At 44.8% G+C, this 21169-nt stretch overlaps 1 protein-coding gene across 4 annotated transcripts in view; it reads left to right on the top strand.

Moving 5' to 3' along the window:
* CCDC27 (coiled-coil domain containing 27) overlaps positions 1 to 21169 on the top strand; it is a 1043518-nt gene that overhangs the window by 182490 nt on the left and 839859 nt on the right. For all 4 annotated transcript variants that reach the window (XM_044062954.1, XM_044062953.1, XM_044062952.1 and 1 more), the window contains one exon: positions 8659 to 8815. In XM_044062954.1, coding sequence (XP_043918889.1) covers positions 8659 to 8815 — 157 coding nt within the window. The remainder of the gene's footprint in view (positions 1 to 8658; positions 8816 to 21169) is intronic.

Raw genomic sequence — 21169 nt, 5'->3', positions numbered from 1 at the left:
ACTGATTGTAAAGCAAAGACAGTGGCAAGTATGACCAGTACTCTTTAATGAGCTCTCCCTGAACCAGTTTATCAACCTCCCGGAACAAGGGTGAGAGAACTTTGCATTCCTTGGATGTCCACAAGCAGCTCAGATAAGTCTATCTGGAAATCAGATCAAATTTTCTTTGTTTCCAAGACAAAAAGTTGAGTCTACCAATATCTAAATAAACAATTTCTAAATGGATTTTTTCTGTCATTTCCTTTTGTTATACCTTCCAAGGTTTGGTTACGGACATTCTACTAGAGTGTTGCATCTTCTGGAGCTTTTTCCAAAGGTCTGGATTCTAAATCCATTTTAAAAGTAGCCAGTTGGTTTTCCATACATGCATTTACTAAGCTTTATAAGATTGATGCTTTCTCTAGGGTTAGAGCTAGGTTTGCTAACTCTGTCCTTCAAGGAATTTTAGACTGTAGTTCAGCTTCTCAGTCCACCTCCCTCAATATCTAGAAAGCTTTAGGAATCTTCACATTTGTTACCAATATTAATAACAGTGATCAAAAGAAGGACATAGTACAGTTGTGTAACAACTTTCCATAACAATAGATGTCTGACCGATCTATCACTTTTGCAATATTACAACTCACCCTCCTTTACCCCCTTTCTTCTTTTTCCATTTTTGTTGAAGTGGACTTCACATTATTTCACCCTCTTCCAGATGGCGTGTTCTTATTTGTGTATGTTTTGTCTCGGCTGTTCTCTTTCTTGTATGGGGCAAGAAAGTCCTGATGTACTTTGTACCACCTAGCCTTCACATGTTTTGGTCATAGTCAGACCTACAGCATGGGTGGAAGCTTTGGTATTCCGGATGGACATATGACTATCCTTGACAGGATATCCCATTCAGTAGTAATACTGCAAACATGATCAGTTGGACATCTACTGTTAAGTTCTTACAGAACTACCTTCCGTATTGCACTTTTCTTTGTAGTTGTCACCTCCCAACAACTGTGTAGCTGCAGACCCTGTTGTGCATCTCCCCTCCTGTTGCATTAGGAAAGTTTGATTCCAAACTAATTGCTTTTTTATGAATAAAGAGATTTCAGCTTTCTTTTTGAAATGATTGATTGAGTTATTAAGTTTTCTTACTGCAGCAGGAAAACAAAAGGGAAAGACTGTTAAACAGCTTTGATGTATAGCTTCATAGGTAGTTACTAGGCATGCAGTCCATGAGACCATTGAGAAGTGAGAAGATCATCTTCTAAAGTACACTTATATAAATATTGATTATACATGTAGTGGCTTGGTTCTTGACTAAAAAGACTCTATGGACCAGTCCACACACCCAGTTAAAAATGATAAGTAAATACATTGAAATGCAAGCTAGTGCAGGTATGTGAGATGTATGCCAAAACAGTAGGTAACTGAAGGTTGGACTTGCAGCAGTACAGAGAGAGCAGTGCTGTTTGTCAGTTAGCTGTTTGCCAAACAGTGAACCGATAGGTCTGTTTTGTTAGTTCCGAGTTAAAAAGCATTTAGTTATTTCAGCAAAATGCACAATAATGTTAGGAATGGAGTTTTCCTTACACCGATATTGTGCAATTTCATAGTTAGTATAATAGAGATGCAGGGTTCAAATGCAGCAGAAGCATTGATGTTAAGTTGTCTAGCTCGCCTTCTATTCTTCCTGTTTGGGTTCGGAGCCGATCCTCGGCTCCGATTCGGCCATCTTCAAAAGCTCGAGAGCTGCTTACTGGCTCGAGGCCCCCCTATATCCCATGTTGCCTGGCGCTAGATACCCAGATCTCGTTTGCCGCTTCTGCTGCGAGGGTGTTCTACTGCCTCAGGTCATATAAGCTTCTTTATTATTACTGTTATTTACTGTTATTTTCCTATAAAAATTATTGTATTGTAGTGTAGAATTAGTCGTTAGTTAGACTTTATTCATTGTAGTTAGTTTCTTTCCTCTAAACAGCTTTCCCTTCCTAAGAAACTCGTTTAAATTAGGGAGTTTCCCCTCCCTCCTATTCTCCCTTTTCCACAGAAAGGTTCTTTCCATTTGAGTTAGAGGTTAACCTTTTTTTTTCTATCTCCTTTAAAAAAACTTTTCTCTATACCTGTAGTGTTAGTGATAAGTTTGTTTTTCTTTGTGGTAGTAGTACTTGTGTGGGTTGTGGTAACTGTAGGGTATTAATATTTTTTATCGGTTACCTTAACTTTTTGTGTAAAAACTTGTCCTTGGTTTTCTTCCCAGAATGCCCAAGGATCCAAAACCGTCCGAATTCAAGAAGTGTGACTCATGCTGTCAGAAGATGTCTCTGACAGATGGTCACACTTCTTGTGTTTATTGTCTGGGCACTGTGCACCTGCAGGACTCTTGCTCCATCTGTCATGCCTTCAGTCCAAGAGTCCTGCAGGAGAGCAAAAATAAATTGATTCTGAGGGGTCTGCTTAAACCCCAAGATTCACCGTCGAAGTCTCAGCCAGTGAAATCTTCCAGGCCACCTAAACCGTCGGCTCCCAGTTCGGAGCCGTCGTTGGGTGAAGCCACACAATCCATTTTGGCTCCAGCTGAAAACAATGTCCCTCCCTCCCAGTCGGCTCCAACACAGTCTTCGGAGCCGGCTGAGAGTCGTAAGAGATCCAGGTCTCCTTCTTTGGAGTCGAAACATTCGGCTCCAAAGTCACCCCTGCTCTAATCAGAGTGTAGTCACCGATCATCCCACTCTTCTCCGTCCTCTAGACTTTCGGACCATGATTTGGAAAGAGTGGCCATTAGGCTCTTGAAGTTGCAGGCCCTTGCCAAAATGTTGTCCAGCCCTCCTCATCAGGAGTCGGCTCAGTCCACAGCTATTGATATTCCTCCTCCGACTCATCCTTTTGGTTCCTTTGTCAGCTCCGATCCCTTCCATGGTACCTTCCCTAGAGGGATCTGGGCACCGAGGCTCCCTTGTCAGCTCCGAGGGGGTGAGTGGCACCGGATCCTTGTCCGACTCCGCTCTCCCTCTCGGTGCTTTGGCGCAGGTGAGCTCGGCTCCCACATCTGCCTTGGAGCCATCTCCCTCGGTGCGGGGAGGGCTTTTGGTTTTGTCGGAGCCTGAACCTTCTCTGCGTCCGGACAGGGACACTTTCAAGGTGATGAGGAGTGTGCTGGCCCCTGATTCAGTCCCACGATCAACCCCATTGGCTCCTCCCCCTAGGGTGCCTGCATCAGCCTCTGCCCCTCTTCCAGACCCTAAGCGTTGGGGATCCAGCACACCAGGACACCCCCTTGGGTGTATCCTCCTCTTCCGAGGCCTCCCCTGATATTTCAGAAGAGCCACCATGCAAGAGAAAATGCAAGAGGAAGCATGTTGACTCCCCCGAGTCTATTACATCGGATACCGACTTAGAGGAGTCAGAAGGGTCCCCAAGATCCCCCTCTGAAGATGTCTCCTTCTCAGACATCCTTGAGATGCTTAGGCAGAGGGGAAACTGGACTACCGTAAGCCCTTCCAAGGATGAGTCGGTATTCCTGGATGCGTTTGGATCCCGACCTTCCACCTCCTGGGTGTCTCCGCCTTTTGACCCACTGATGTCTGTGGTGGCTCAAAAGGCATGGATGGCTCCAGACACGGTGGAACCGACCCCTAGAAGACCTGCAAAATTCATTACTGCCCTGCAGGACAAACAGTTCTTGACCAAGGGTGTCCCTGTTGATGCCATGGTGCTAGCAGCAGCCACAAAGAAGGAGTTGGCTGAAACTTCTTCATCTGTCCATCCCCCTAATAAGGAGTCCAGGATGATGGACAGATATGGGAAGTGGATGTTCTCTTCAGCTACCTTTTCCATGCGGTCCTTGAATTACCTTTGCCACTTTACCCATCTTCAGAGGGATCTCCTGAAAGAGCTTGGAGATACCCTCCAAGATCCATCAGCTGAGGGGGCCCAGGCTAAGGCAGCCTCCCAGCTGGCGACTCTTAATTCTGTGGTAAACTTCTCCATGCAGCTCATTTCGTATGTAGCCGATGGTGCGAGTAGAGCCGGAGGCACAGGCGTGGCCCTAAGGAGGCACGCTTGGATGCGGCTATGTAACTTTACAGAACCTTTCAGAGCGTCTTTCACCAACACCCCCTTTGATGGTTCCTCTCTCTTTGGATCACAGGTGAAAGATACCCTTACCAGGTGTGAGCAGGAAGGCAAGACTCTCTCTGCTGTAGGATTCTGTTTTTCCACTCCCTCCAGACCATATCCTAAGGGTCAGAAGAGTGGGAAGATGTGGTTCCGGAAATCCCAAGAAGCCTTGTCGGACACACGTGGTGAGTTTCCCTCCAGGGGCAGAGGAGGGAACAATAACAGACACCGCCCTCATGTCAGAGGGGGTCCGCAAAACCAGGGCAGCAGAGAATCCTTCTCTGACAAGCCCTTCCAGCATCCCTGAAGGGTTGCCCGGCTGCTCACCTCTGGAGGCAGTCGGGGGAAGACTATCACTGTACCCAGGAGCCTGGCGAGACATAACACAAGACAAATGGGTACAGTCCGTCATATCTGGAGGCTACAGAATCCCCTTCGTTTGCACCCCCTTACAGTCATACAAGTCCCTTCCAGATGTTCCACACAATCTAAGGGACCAAGCAGTGCAAAAAGTCTCAAAACTACTAAGAAAAAGGGCCATCCAGCAAGTCCCAGCAGATCAACAAGAATCTGGAATTTACTCAAGGTTCTTTTTGGTACCAAAAAAGACAGGGGACTGGAGACCCATTTTGGATGTCAGCAGACTAAACAAGTCTGTACAAAGAACAAAATTCCAGATGGTCACGCTTCAGTCCATTTTACCCTTTCTGGGTCAGGACAATTGGATGTGCTCTGTAGATCTTCAGGATGCATACTACCACATAAAAATGGACGCTTCCGAAGATTCCTCTGCTTCTGGCTGGGAGACAGCCATTATCAGTTCAGAGCTCTGCCCTTTGGTCTCACCACAGCCCCCAGGGTGTTTACCCAGGGTGTTTACCAAATGTATGGCAGTAGTTACCGCTCATCTGAGACGGTAAGGATTCCAGGTGTTTCCATATCTCGACGACTGGCTCCTCACTGCTACCACCAGACATCACCTTCTGAGAGCCAGAGACTGCCCCATCGACACTTGCTCCAGGCTAGGTATCACAATAAATTTTGAAAAGTCTGCATTGTTGCCCTGTCAATCTATCACCTTCATAGGCGCAAACTTAAATACCAAAGACATCTTAGCGAGCCTCCCACCAGACAGGGTTTCAGTGATTCATCAGCATGTCAAGGTTTTATTAGCATGCAAAAGGATTCAAGCCAGGTTTGTCCTTCAAACGCTAGGTCTCATGGCAGCAGCTATCGTACTTGTTCCCCTAGCTCGTTTTTACATGAGGATTCTCCAGTGGCTTCTTTTCACCCAATGGTCCTTCCAGCAACTTTCCATGCCTTACACCATTATGTTCACTCAGGTATGCAAGAAACACATTGCGTGGTGGATGGTCTGCACATCAGTGCTCCATGGCAGACCATTTGTTCTTCCCCCTCCAGTGGCTACAGTGACCACGGACGCCTCCCTGATCGGGGGGGGGGCATTATCAGGGCAGAACAGTCCAAGGCACCTGGCAACCCCACGAGTATCATCTGCACATAAATGCCTTGGAGATGAGGGCCGTGCTCTTAGCGTTGCAGGCTCTTCAGGACTCTCTTCCTACTGGGACCATTGCAGTTCAAACATACAATATGTCCGTAGTGTGGTACATCAACAAGCAGGGCGGAACCAGGTCCTACCACCTATGTCGAGAAGCACTCAGACTCTGGCAGTGGGTGATCTCTTCCCAACAGTTTCTGATTGCAACGCACATCCCTGGGAAGTCCAACGTTATAGCAGACAGACTGGGCAGAGCAATTCTCATGCCTCATGAGTGGTCTCTGAACCAGGTGGTTGCGGACCAAATCTTCCGCAGATGGGGCCAACCTTGCTGCGACCTTTTTGCAACTCCCCTCAACAACAAGTGCAGCAATTTCTTCTCCCTCCTTCCACTCCCCGGGCATCCCCCCAGAGACGCTCTAGTCCATGATTGGCCCCAGGAACTTCTTTATGCATTTCCTCCTTTTCCCCTCATACCGAAATTGATTCAGAAGGCTGCCATTTCAGGTTGCAAAATGATCCTCATTGCTCCTTACTGGCCTCAACAAATATGGTTCCCGTTCCTGCACTCCTATCTTCTCGAACAGCCTTGGACTCTGGACCTAGTTCCAGACCTCTTGATTCATCAATCGGGCGGGCTGCACCAATCCCTGCACACTCTCCAGCTCACAGTGTGGTTGCTCCACTTCCGACCGTAGCCAGGCTCCCAGATATTTCCCCATCTGTGAGAGAAATCCTTTTGTCATCACACAAGTCTACGACCAGAAAAACTTACACTAGTAAGTGGAAACGTTTTTCTTCTGGGCAGAGGCAAAAAGCATAGACCCCTTTTCAGCCCCAGTGCACTCCATTTTGGAATTTCTAACAGAACTCTTCCATGCTTGTTCTGCTTCAGCTACAATTAGAGTCCAGTTAGCAGCAATTTCAAATTTTCACATTGGCCTGTCGGAAAACAATATCATGTCCCATAAACTGTGTAAAGCCTTTCTCAAAGGAACCACTCTGCTCAGGCTGCCACTGAGAGATCCTCCACCACTGTGGGATTTAAACCTGATTTTAACTTCGCTAATTATGCCCTCTTTCGAACCTGCAGCTTCTTGCTCGCTGAAGTTCTTATCTTGGAAATCCCTCTTCCTAGTAGCTATTACTTCAGCCAGAAGAGTTTCGGAACTACAGGCTCTTTCTGTCCGTCCCCCATACCTCGTGTTCCACAATGACAGGGTTGCTCTTAGGACTAATCCGTCCTTCCTTCCTAAGGTCTCTTCAGAGAGTAACTTGACTCAGTCCATAGACCTTCCTGTGTTTTTTCCTAACCACTCCAACAGGGCGGAATATAAGTTGCATCAGTTAGATGTTCACAGGCAGCTACGCTTTTATTTGCACAGAACCAAGGACATTAGAAAATCAGATCAACTTTTCCTGTCTTTTATGCAGTAGGTAAACAAGGTCTTCCGGTCTCCAAAGTATCCTTATCCAGGTGGTTGACTTCTATCATCACATTCATATATCAACTGAGGAATAAAGAATTGCCAGTTAAACCAAAAGGTCACTCATAGGTTCATAGGTTCATACTCCACCAATCTATTTGTGCTGCGGTTACATGGGCCAACCCACATACTTTCATTTTGCATTACAAGTTGGATTTGGTTTCCAGGAGCAGAGCTGACTTTGGTTCCACTGTTCTGAAGAGTCTTTTCCAATGAGCCACCCAGGTTTTAGGTGCTAGGGACACTGTCCCAACCAGCAAGAATAGAAGGCGAGATAGACAACTTAACATAAAGAAGTTATGTACCTACCATAACGTTCCATGTTAGTTGTCTTCTTCTCACCTTCTTTCTTGTGTCCCACCTTCCCTCCCCCTATCCTAGTGGACTGAGAAGAGTTCTTCTTGATTTTTCACTGGCTGAGTCTTCTCTGGCTATTCCTTTCTGACTAGTAGTCTCTCCAGTAGGATTTATGCATTCTAGGATAGGATTCCTTTATTATTATGTCTGCAGTTAGACTTACCAAATGAGATCTGGGTATCTTGCGCCAGGCATCATGGGATATAGGGGGGCCTCATGCCAGTAAGCAGCTTTTGAGCTTTTGAAGATGGCCGAGTTGGAGCCGAGGATCAACTCCGAACCCAACCAGCAAGAAAGAAGGCGAGAAGAAGACAACTAACATGGAACGTTATGGTAGGTACATAACTTCTTTCTTTTTGTGTATTTTAGCTGAAGTCAGTGAATTGTAGTGTCAATCTTTTTGACTGAACAAGATGCATTGAATGTTCTATCAGTGGTTTGCCATAGACCTGGTGCATATACTTTCCTAGCGTCACTCTTTGGACTAGGATTTGGATAGCTTTTAGTTAGTGTATGCTTGCAATGTTACACTTATCAGCAATTGCTCTGAAACCTGTAGTTGTGTGTTTATTGCTAGGACTGAACCTGGCATGGGTAATATTGCACTTAAGGGTGAGTATGTCTACTGATGCAAAAGAGTAAAGGAAAGTGTTATCTCACATGTAAGATCATTGACTGCTGGGTCATGCTAGCTACATCATGACTAATACTGGTGAGCAGAAGCCTATGTGTTTTGTTGCTGCAGAAGAGGCTCTATTATGGTGAGTACCTCACACAACTGTACTGTCATTGGACAGGTTTGCACAGTTGCCTATAAGGTCATTGGGACAATGTCTGTGCAGGACTTCTGTATGTACAACCTTCTACTGTAGTGGGGACAGAACAGTGAGGTAAAGAAACCTGTGAGGGAACTATAGGGAAAATGTTTATTCCTGTAACAGAAAATTATGGCATGTCAGCCTCAGAAGCCTGTGATTGTAGTAGACATTTATAATGATGTGCATCATCTGGTCCGTGTTCTTGTTGCTGGTATTTAATTTAAAAATAGGAAATTGGATAGGTCTCCGGAATGAATGAATGAAAGCGGTAGGTAATTTTAGACTTATTTTTTTCTACATTAAAATAAAATGGACCTCCCCTTATTAGTTTGTTAATTGAAGGGCATTTTTTCTTAACTGACACTTGTTTCTACATCTGCAGATTGCCTGCATGCCCATGCAGCTTGCTGATAGCAGTAGCTCATCTGAATCTGTTTTTCTTCCACATCTTGATGATGTACAAGCTCATCACTCAGCAAGTTCTGTCTCCTTACCAGCATTTCTAAGAGGCAGCAGAAAAACGGCACCACAGAGCTTTGGTAAGTGTACATACGTTACAATGCACCATTACCTACTGTAATCAAAATCCTGCAAGTTGCGTGAGGGAGAGTGTGTTGTTCTACACTGTCTAATGAAGGTTTTTGGTTTTTAGGACCCATGCAGCTAGCTAAGGTATTGTATCAAATCTAGGCAAAATTTAATATATGCTACAGGGCAGAAATTATGTGCATTACTGTTGTACATAATGACACATGCCTTTCTTGAAGATGTTCAGGATAATGGCGGATGATCCTTAGTATCAAATGTTCATTATGACCCAAAAGAAAAAAATGAAGCTTTGATGCTGTCGTGTACTCGTATATTTCTGTAATTAACTATTTATTGTCCTGATCTTATTCCAAAGCAAGGAAAGATGTTGAGAATGCCTAGATGTTCAAGAATCCAGAATTTCATATTGCTAGCTATAGAAACAAGACATGAGGGTCTGTACATCAGATAAACCTGGCATATTATCAGAGAAGTAACAAGGCAAACTGTCAGAGAATGAGTGCCTTTAGCTGCCGACTGTGCATCAGACATATTTGATGCACATCCCTGGAATGTCATATTGTACTTTGAAATTTTTTATTTTGCAGTCAGTAAAAGTCCCTTATATGTAGTGTAATGATGTTCGTCATTAGATTAATGTTGTAGTACTGTAAGCAAAATTGGTTTTATCATACCAAGGATATTACAGCTGGTTGGGTCTATATCAGAAGTCCAAACGCCAAAACTTCGAACTGGGAAGTTCGAAATCTCAAAATAGTAAAGCCGCGGAACACTGAAAATTTTCCCTGGAAAAAAATTTGGTGGGCCATTTCCGTGGCTTTGCTATTTCCTCCACTGTGGTGCAATCTCTTTAAGTAGGGGTGTGTGTGTGTGTGTGTGTGTGTGTGGGGGGGGGGCTTTTAGAAAGAGTTTGAAGTGTTTGTTTTTTTTGTTTTGTGCCGGAACAGCGATTTTTTTCCCCTGGGAAAAGAAATCGCTGTTCTGAGTGTTCAAACTTCTTGCGTTTCAAAGTTCCGGGTTCGATATTTACATAGTCAAACTTATGACAGTTCGACTATGTGATATAGACCCCAGCTGGTCAGCTTCCAAATCATTAGGTTCCAGTATGATTCAGTCATAGTCCATGTAAGTGTAAATGACTTCATATGTACCTGCCTAGGCTATATGAAGAAAGACATTATGGAGCTGTCGGACTATGTGTCACTGACTGGTATATGCCCAACAGTGAGCAGCATTCTGCCTTCACCAAGGATGATGCCACAATATGAATAGAATATGACTGACTTTAACAATTGCCTTAGTTTTTGGTGTTATTCTAGGGGGATACAATATTTGTCAGTGTGGGAGGACATGATTAACAGACCATGCCGTTTTGCCAAGGATAGTCTGCATCTGTTCCCTCTAGGCTTTTAAATATTGCCTGAAACATTTTCCTCCCCTATAAAGCCTTTTCAGGCAATGCTAAATTGACATACCTTCTAACATAGCAAAATCTACTTAAGGAAATCTAAAGGTGTTCATTCTCAATGCCAGGGGTCTAAACAAGAAGCTCTACTCCCTCCAAGCTCTCATCATCTTGGAGAATGTGATCATCTGTGCAGTTACCAGGATGTGGTTTAAAGCTGCAAAGAGTACTCTGGCAGTGTAAGGACTCAGTGCCTTCCACACAATTATTCAAGCAACTGCACAGACATGGACAAAAGATGGAGGTGTCTCGAGCTACATCAGTGACAGGCATACATCTAGGTTGGTTAAACAAGATGACACACTGGAGTTCCTCCATATCCAGTTTATCATAGACAAAGTCCCATACCTTATCCTGGCAAGCTGTAGCTCACTTTCTCTGTCCCATAAAAAACGTAGCTCATAGTTAGGCCTATAACAGACACTCACCATTCAACTGAATACTGTATTTGTGGGGGATTTTAATTATCCCTGTATAACCTGGGAATCCTACAGGGCCCAAATTTGCAGACACATAGATTCCTAGACTTTGTGAACATAAGGACCCTGAACCAGTTAGTGCATACGCCTGCTAGAGGTACAAACACCTGGTATTCACAAATATGGGAGAACACTGCATCACTTCCCCCAGTATTGTGTCCTCTCTGGTAAGGTCAGACCACAGAGAAGTCTCCTTTGAAATAAGAATCAGTTCTGCAGCTCCAACAAACCCTGTAACAATTAGAAACTACTCCAAAGCAAACTACCTTTTGTTAAGTGATAACCTGTCAACATTTCAAGCCCTTCCAAACCCAAGTAACACAACAGCCTATGTGGAATTATTCACAGAAGCTCTGTACATCCATTTCAGTGATTGCGTAGACATTGCCGTGCCTACCAGAAGTAAGCCCAAAAGTAACTCAAAAACAAATCATCCTGGGGGAATCCAAAGTTAAACAGGTAGTTCAACAATAGAAAAAAAAGTCATAGCTAAACTTAGGAAATATAACACCAAAAAAGCTAAAAACTCTCTCATAAACGAAATAGACAACTAACAGAACCAACTAATCATGTCCAACAAAGCAAATACTGAGGTAAGGATAACATCTCAGGCCAAGGACAACCATAAGGCCTTCTTTAGCTGTGTCAAAACCTCAAAGGCAACATGCAATAGTGTGCCAAACTGTTGGTAAATGGAGTCACATGTATAGAACCGGGAGATACAGCAAATCTTCTGACTGACAAATTCAACTTTAACCCCCTCTCACCACGTGCCACCACCCAGGAAATACCATCTAACCTAATCCCTCTAACTATCACTAGGGAACAGGTCTTAGATGTGCTGTCTAAGGCCAAGAATACAATTTCGATGGGCTCCAATAATATCCAAGAATGCCTCATAAATAGTCTGAAATTTGAGCTATCAGGGCCACTGATGTCATTATTCAACCACAGCCTCCACACAGGCTTTGGGTCATGCAAGTGGAAGACTGCAACTGTCATCCCTTTGTATAAGTGTGGACCTTTAACTGATCCTGGGAACTGCAGACCCAATTAGTCTGACTAGTCTCATATTTAAAGCCATGGAAAGTATTATCTTGGAAATGATTAACAAGACATAGGAAATCATCAGACACTGGACTCAACCCAGTTTGGTTTCATCAAAGACAGGTCATGCCTTCTGAAACTGCTGAACTTCTTTGTGAAGGTTATCAAGACAGTAGATGAGGGCACACTGCTGCGTACTTACTTACCTTGATTTTACTAAGGCATTTGACACAGTTCCCCATTTAGGCATTATAAACAAACTCACAAAATTAGGCATAAACCCCTATGAAACTCATTGGAAAGCCACCTGGCTTACAAATAGGACCCAGGAGGTTAGGATTAGAGAAACCACTTCCAAAAAGAGGCTGGTCACTTTTGGAGTCCCTCAGTGCACTGTGCTGAGTCTGCTCCTCTTTGGCATCTTTTTTTTGGAAGTTGAGGCTAATGTCAAGGGCCTCTAGCTTACCGAGTTTCCAGATAATTTCAAGCTACAAGCATTCACAGAACCCCCCCCCCCAAGAAGCTAACATCTTACAGGATGATCTAACACAGACAAATGACTGGTGCCAAAGCCATGGCTTAAAACTCAGTGCCAAGAAATGAATAATAGTACCTTTTTGGGAAGTTGGCCACCCGGGGTAACTACCTCATTTATAAAACATCCCTAAAAGTAGACACAATAGTCAGGGATTTGGGTACTCATGTAGATAGTTACCTGGATTTTGATCAGTATATGTCAAAGGTTGTACAAAAATCATTCTGTGCCACACAACGTAGTAGTAGCAAGAGCATGGCATCTAGGTCCAGGAAAGTCATTGTGCCATTGTTCTCAGCCATTATCAGACCCATCATTTTTTAAACAAGAAAAATCTTTATTAAATTATCATGTATGACACTGGCAATCATACATTTATATAGATGAAAGCAAACCATATTGACATAATTTAAATTGCAAACTTTATACTTCACAAACCATATTGATATAATTTTAGTTGCAAACATTATACATCATTTATAATCTATCTAGTCATTTTCAGCCAAACATTACATAGCTCATTCAAATCCTGCCCTCTTTTAAACCTTATTCCTCCTCTGCATGTACTGTTCCCACAATTCCCATTTTTTCTATTTAATTTCCTCCTGTCCTTTTCTAAAGATCCCAATTCTAATTGTTTTATCTCTGCTAGTATATTCACTACTTCTAGTACAGTTGCTTTAGACTTTGATTTCCATTTTCTAGTAATTGCTTTTTTGGCAGCCACCAGAATTAGACTCAGCAAGGCTTTATTCTGTCTAGCCAGTCCCAATTCTGTATCATAGCTGAAAAAAAATAATTTCCTTAGTTACACCAATTTGCTCACCCGGTATCTCTGACAGAGTAGTCTGCAGGGAATCTTTAAAGTCTGCCAACTTATTACACTTCAAGAAATCCCCACCATACCTTGAACATTTTCTGTGTATGTGAGGAAGAATTCATTGGAGTTTACATGGGGTATAAAATAACTGTGTAAGGATTTCCAAGCAAAGATCCTAAATCTTCTAGACTTTTTTTTGCATATTTGGGAGACATACATATATCCCCCCATTCTTTCTATGTGAATTGCTTGCTTATCTAATATCTCTTCCAAATCCTTTCTCACCTCCTCTGATTCTAATAGTGGTGCAGTATTTTGTATGCTGTACTAATTATTCATTTTTTTAATAGTAGGTTCTGTTCTAGATTCTTCTAAACACTCGACCAGTGCTGGTCTTTCATTTAAGATCACCCTATGTCCTTCTGTTTGTCTATACTCTGATATCAATCCTTGATAGGGAAGGCAATCTCTGTCCTGCAATCTAAATAAGTACTTGGCCTCTTCCCATTCTGTTACATTTCCCTTTCTAATTATTTGCTCCCAGTACCTTGTCTCTTTTGCTAGTTTTCTCCAATAAATTCCAGTCCCCTCTTGCCTATTGTTTATATCACTAATTACAGTTATCTCTAATGGCAGAATCTTCTTTCTCCATTCCCATGTTGGCTTAGTTCTTAGAATACTTTCTGCTTCTTTGTGTGTTTAATATTTTGTGTGGATATTGTTATTCTCCTTAAGGATCTACATCCAAAATCCCACTGTCTCTTTGTTTCTTGAGTTTCCCCCCATTTCATCATCATCCCTTTCCACTTTGAATTATAGGTTTCTGCTTGAGCTATGTATAGGAGCCTTAACTGTGTACCTCTGAAATACCCCTTAACTATGTACCTCTGAAATACCCCTTAACTATGTACCACTGAAATACCCCTTAACTGTGTACCTCTGAAATACCCCTTAAAATCAGGTAATTCCAAACCGCCTTGTTCTATTGGAAGATCAGACCTGTAATCAAGTGTAACATCCTCTTCTGTATGTGCCTGCCCAGGCTCATGTAGCAACTGCAACCTCAAGAAAAGAATACAGGGCGTAAACCAATATGCAATGCAGATTGCCTCAAAGCCTTATCTCTGTTATATATGCTCTGTTTCCTATAGACTGCTGAGAGACGATTTGTGGCTGGTATACAAGGCATCCTTGGATCCTTTTCTGATGGACCTTTTGTATATCTGCAAAATGAACAGCACCAGGTCTACTAAATCTAAGGATTTAAACTTTGCTTGTGACATGTTGGAGTGACAGGGCCATATCTCAGTGAATCCCCATTCTCTGAAATAAGCTTCCTATCCTTGTGAGGCATAGCTCTTCCCTAACCCTGTTCAAGTGCAACCTGGACCAGTAGATGGAAAATCGAAAATTCACTCCAGTCTGGCTGCTATGTCTCTGATGGACATATGCAGCCATTAAATTTTTCCCTTACCAGCAAACTACCCTTAAAAATCCTCTAAGGCACAATAACTCATGGGATACATTTGGGTTGCATGGCCATGCTTATAAAGACCCCAGTGGTCCTTAGCCTACTATATACCTATGAATCTTCCATGCACCAAAAACTGCCAGCAGGTGCAAGAAGAGTGGTATAAAATGGTTAAGAACTTTCTTGCTGTTGAAGTGACTCTCCCTGTGGGCTTCCAGTGATTGACTGTCACCTAGCTTTTTACCAGGACTGGGCAGATAAGTTTCTCATTGGAGAACACCTTCAATTTGTTCATTTTCTGGGGAAATGTTTTCTATTTTTGATTTTATTTTATTGTCAGTGCTTGGTCTTTAAGGGTTTGTTAGTATAAGGTTTTACCTTAATGTATCTTTTTTATGAGGGTTTTCTGCCTAGGAAATCCCTAAGAAATAATCAAACCATGTAAAAAAAGTACTTTATTTTTATTTGGGGGTTGGCATAATGATTAAAGTGTTACCTCACAGGTGCAAAGTAACAGAGTTTGATTACCACCTTTGAATTGAAATTGGATAGTCTTCAAATGGCCTGCAAGGGCAGCTAACCTAGAGGATGGGGGTGCTGGTGTAGTGGTTAAGGTGTTTATCTTCCGGAAACAAATTATATGGTTTGATTCTCACCTTTGAAAGGGAAATTGCCTAGACTTAAAATGGCTCTTATGGATCTACTTACCTATAAATTTTATTCTGTTCTTGGACTGGAGAACTTTTGGATTGAGGGGTTGTCATTTACATCTTTACTTTTAAACATTTCTTTTTTCCTGTCAGGTCAGTCACCAGTTATTCAGGACTTTGCTACCTGCTTACCAGTTGCCTTTTGATGTGCTTTGCTTGCTGGACCTTTTCCTGGTATTTGATCATTCCCTTCTCTGGCCACAAGCAGTGAACAGTTTTATGGGAGGGTTTCGGCAAGGACAGCTTCCTTTTGCCTTAGCTGTGGGTGAGTGACTTTGCAGTGGCCATATGTTGCACTGCAGACCACTCACCCTTTTTCCTTGGTCCCTATGATGTGCTTCATTAGTCGTCTTCATCGACCAGGAGATAGACATGTCCACTGTGACTGTTTGAATATCCTCTCTAGGCATGGGAGAAACACACTTACCAGCTTCATTTAGGGAGTGGATGATGTGCCTTTGCTAACCACTCTGTTGAGGTTGTTTCCCTGGGCAGGACCGTACTTTTAACCACTTTCCATCTGTGATTCATCCAGCAACAGGAAACTATTAGAACTTTTCTCCTTAGGCAAATCAGGAGTATTAGCTGGCATTTACTAAAGGCTTACAAAGCCCTTTAGTATTTTATCTAACAAAAAAAGAAATATTTTCCTTTTTCTCTCATATTCTCTTTTTCAGTTGTGGGAGCAGGGGTTTCTTTTATTGGCTATGTTCCTTTCTCCCCACTAATCATGTAGAGGATCTTATTTTCATGTACCAACTCTTTGCTCAACGTTTTCTGCAATTTATAAATTCCAACGCCTTGGATCAACTTATCTACACCCCCACCAGGGGTAGCAATATCCTAGACCTGGTCATTACCAACATGGACAACCGGTGATGTTAAGTTGTCAATCTCGCCTTCATTCTTGCTGGATGGGTTCGGAGCTGATCCTCGGCTCCAACTCGGCCACTTACTAAAGCTCGAGAGCTTATTTTACTGGCTCGAGGCAACCCTATATCCCATGATGCTAGGTGATAACTCCCCAGATCTCGTTTGCCGCTTTCGCTTGCGAGGTGCGTATTTTTACCGGCTCCTGGTAAGTCTTTTGAATACTTAGTTTTCAGTCACCCTTTTTGGTTAGTTTTTCACCCAGTTGTTTTTTAGTAGTTAACGACTACTTTTAATCCTATTCCCGTTAATACCTTCCCTTTTTTTCCCCTTATATCCCCCCCTCTACTCTTTAGGTTAGGCCTTAAGCCTGCCCCTTTCCTAATTGTTCTTAGGGATCCTGTGGAGTGTTTGGGTGTGTCAGTATCCCACTTAATATTTTTATTGTTTTTGAGTGTTGTGTGTGTGTGTGTGTGTGTGTGTTTCTTTTTCCTTTTGTGCTCCGTCGACACTGTTATGTCGAAGGAGCCAAAAGAAACTAAGGTCTCAGGCTTTAAGAAGTGTGACTCATGCTGTCAGAAAATGTCTCTGACAGACGGTCACATTTCATGTGTTTACTGCCTGGGACCCCTGCACCTGCAGGACTCTTGCTCTCTGTGTCATGCGTTCAGTCCAAGAGTCCTGCAGGACCGCAGGAACAAACTAATATTGAGGGGCTTGTTAAAGCCCGAGGGCTCCCCGAATAAGTCTGCGTCGGGGAGGCCTTCAAAACCAGCAAAACCGTCGGCTCCGAGTACTAAGCCTTCGGCTGCTGGCTCTTTGGCTGTGCCTAGATCGGCTCCGGCTGGAGCCGATCCCTCTGAGTCACAGATTCCTGTCTTGGCCCCACTCGGTGCCGATACCTCTGAATCCATGCATTCACGGTTGGCTCCGGCTGGAGCCGACATGTCTTCGGCTCCTTTGGCTCCATCCATATCTAAGAAGAGGTCAAGATCCCCTTCATTGGAGTCCATCCATTCGGCTCCGAGACCCCCCCTGCTCTCGGAGCGGAGCCATCGGAGCCGATCTTCTCGGTCATCCAGGCTTTCCGACCACGACCTTGAGAGAGTGGTAAGTAGGCTGTTAAAGTCTCAGGCATTGGCCCAAATGATCTGTAGCCCGTCTCATCAGACGGTAGCTATTACGACTCCACCTATTTTTCCTCCTTCGACTCTCCCTCAGAGTTCGGAGCCGGAGCTCCTCAGAGCCGTGACTGTTGTGGCGTCGGAGCCGATACCTCCCCCTTCGGCTCCTTCGTCTTCCGCTCCGATCTCCTCCTTGATGCCTTCATTGGAGGGATCTGGGTGCCTGGTCTCTTTCGTCGGCTCCGAGGGGGCGAGTGGCATCGGACCATTGTCCGACCCCGTTCTCCCTCTCGGAGTGTCGGCGCTGGTGAGCTCGGCCCCGACATCGGCCTCAGAGCCTTCCCTGTCGGTGCGGCCTGGGGTTCCCACCTCTTTGGAGCGGGAACCCTCTGGCCTTTCTGATGGGGGAGCCTTCGAGGTGATGAGGAGTGTACTAGCCCCAGGGCATAGTCAACGGTCAGCTCCATCAGCTCCTCCCACTACAGTGCCTGCTGATGTCTCTTCCCACTCTCTTGCTCCCGGACCCAGAGATCCAACGCCTCAGGTTTCCCCACTGGGAATATCTTCCTCTTCCGAGGCTTCTCCTGACCTGTCAGCGGAGCCTCCGCGTAAGAAGAAATGTAAGAAGAAGCATGTGGACTCCCCTGAGTCCATTACATCTGACACCGACTTGGATGAGTCGGAGGGATCCCCAAAGTCCCCCTCTGAGGATGTCTCTTTCTCAGACATCCTAGAAATCCTAAAGCAGAGGGGGAACTGGTCTTCTCTTAATCCTTCCGAGGACGAGTCGGTGTACCTGGAGGCATTTGGTTCTCGACCCTCCACCTCCTGGGTGTCTCCGCCTTTCAACCCCCTTATGGAAGTAGTGGCTCGGAAGGCGTGGTCGGCCCCGGATTCGGTGGAACCCACCCCTCGGAGGCCATCTAAATTCATCACGGCACCAGTTGACAAACAATTCTTAACAAAAGGTGCACCGGCAGATGCCATGGTGGTGGCTGCAGCCACCAAGAAGGAACTAGCTGATCCTTCAGTACCTATCCATCCTCCTAATAAGGATTCTAGGACCATGGATAGGTACGGTAAGCGGATGTTTTCTTCAGCGACCTTTGCCATGCGCTCGCTGAATTACTTGTGTCACTTCACCCGCCTTCAGAGAGATATTCTCAAAGAGTTGGGAGAAGTCTTACAGGATCCATCAGCTGCTGGGTCCCAGGATAAAATCAACTCACAGCTTGGAACCCTAAACTCGATTATTAACTCTCCATGCGTCTAATTTTATATGCAGCCGATGGAGCGAGTAGGGCCATGGGCACAGGAGTGGCCTTAAGGCGTCACGCCTGGATGCGGCTTTGTAATTTTGCAGACCCTTTCAAGGCGTCCTTCACAAGTTCCCCTTTTGATGGTTCGGCTTTGTTCGGACCTCAAGTGAAAGACACCTTGACCAGATGCGAACAAGATGGCAAGACTCTTTCTGCCGTAGGAGTCTGTTTCTCTACCCCTTCAAGACCATACCCTAAGGGTCAGAAGGGTGGGAAAATGTGGTTCCACAAATCTCAAGCAGTCACGCCTGACGCAAGAGGTCAGTTTACCCCCAGAGGCAGAGGGGGTAACAACAACAGACGCCGCCCTAGGGGCAGAGGGGATCCGCAGAACCAGGGTAGCAGGGAGCCTCTCTCTGACCAACCCTTCCAGCATCCCTGAGATGTTGCCCAATTGTCCACCTTCGGAGGCAGTCGGGGGAAGATTGTTGCTGTACCCAAAAGCCTGGCTTTCCCTTACTCAAGACAAATGGGTACTGTCGATCATATCCGAGGGTTACAAAATTCCCTTTTTCCAAACCCCAATTCAGCAAAAGGGAACCCTTCCAGACATTCCACCCTGTCTAAGGGAACTAGCAGTACCAGAGATATCAAAACTGCTAGCAAAAAGAGCCATCCAGCCAGTCCCAGCAGACCAACTAGGATCCGGAATCTACTCAAGGTTCTTTTTGGTACCGAAAAAGACAGGGGACTGGAGACCAATATTAGATCTCAGCAAACTAAACAAGTTTGTAAAGAGAACAAGATTCCGGATGGTCACGCTACAGTCCATTCTACCCTTTCTGGGCAAGGACAATTAGATGTGCTCCATGGACCTTCAGGATGCGTACTATCACATCAAAATTCACAGGCGCTCCAGAAGGTTTCTCCGCTTTCGGCTGGGGGCCAGTCACTACGAATTCAGAGCCCTGCCCTTTGGTCTCACTACAGCCCCCAGAGTGTTCACCAAATGTATGGCAGCGGTTATGGCTCACCTGAGACGGCAAGGATTCCAGGTGTTTCCATATCTAGACGACTGGCTCCTCACTGCCACCACCAGGTATCAACTTCTCCAAGCCATAGCTTACACCATTCACATTTGCAGAGGGCTAGGAATCTCTACAAATTTCGAAAAGTCTGCCTTGTCGCCTTGTCAGTCTATTACCTTTATAGGCGCCAACTTGGACACCGTACAACTTTCAGCAAAGGTAACAGATCAAAGGGTCTTAGATATTCAAAACCATGTCCATGTTCTTCTTCAGAGCGACAAAATTCAGGCCAGGTATGTCCTGAAAGTATTTGGTCTTATGGCGGCCACCATAACACTTCTTCCTCTTGCACGTTTTTACATGCGTCTTCTACAGTGGATGCTTTTCGCCCAATGGTCTTTTCAGCAACTCCCTATGCACCACAAGATCATGATAACTCCAACTTGCAAAAATCATCTGTCCTGGTGGATATTGTCCCCTCAAGTCCATCAAGGCAGGCCCTTTGTTCCTCCTCCCCTGGTCGCCACGGTTACATCAGATGCCTCCCTGATCGGGTGGGGGGTGGGGGGGCATTTTTAGGGCAGGATGGTCCATGGCACTTGGCAACCTTTCGAACGCCACCTGCACATAAATGTCCTAGAGATGAGAGCAGTGCTTTTAACGTTGCAAGCCCTCCACGACTCTCTTCCCCTGGGAACTATTGCAATCCAAACGACAATATGTCCGTAGTGTGGTATATCAACAAGCAAGGCGGAACCAAGTCCTATCCCCTGTGTCGAGAGGCACTCAGACTTTGGCAATGGGCAATCTCCTCTCAGCGGTTCTGATAGCAACGCATATCCCCAGGAAGTCCAACATCATAGCGGACAGGTTGAGCAGAGCTATACTCATGCCACACGAGTGGTCTCTCAAACAATCTGTGGCGGAAGAGATTTTTCAGAAGTGGGGCCTTCCTTGCTGCGATCTTTTTGCTACACCCCAAAACAGCAAATGCCCAGACTTCTTCACCCTCTTCCCCCTTCCAGGCCATCCCCTCAGAGACGCTCTAGTCCAAGATTGGCCTCGGGGACTTCTCTATGCCTTTCCACCCTTTCCTCTAATCCCACAAGTAATTCAGAAAGCAACCGTCTTGAGAGCCAAGTTGATTCTCATTGCCCCTTATTGGCCTCGACAGATATGGTTTCCATTCCTACATTGTTATCTTTTGGTACAGCCTTGGCATCTGGACCCAGCTCCAGATCTGTTAACCCATCAGTCGGGGCAGCTGCACCAATCCCTACATTCTCTCAACCTCACTGCTTGGTTGCTCCACTTCCGTCTTTAGCCAGGCTTCCTATGATTTCTAATCCCATCCGGGATATCATAGTAGCTTCCCTTAAATGTTCCACCAGAAGGATTTACACTAGTAAATGGAAACTTTTCTCCTTCTGGGCAAAGGCAAGGAATATAGATCCCTTTACTGCCCCAATTCATTCGGTCTTGGACTTCCTAGCTGAAATTTTTCATTCAGGGTCTTCTTCCTCTACAGTAAAAGTT

The sequence above is a fragment of the Protopterus annectens genome, chromosome 2.part1, assembly GCF_019279795.1.
Source record: "Protopterus annectens isolate FY-2018-M chromosome 2.part1, PAN1.0, whole genome shotgun sequence".
Lineage (NCBI taxonomy): Eukaryota > Metazoa > Chordata > Ceratodontiformes > Protopteridae > Protopterus > Protopterus annectens.
The sequence above is the reverse complement of the archived record's forward strand: the minus strand, read 5'-3'. Positions and strand labels throughout refer to the sequence as shown.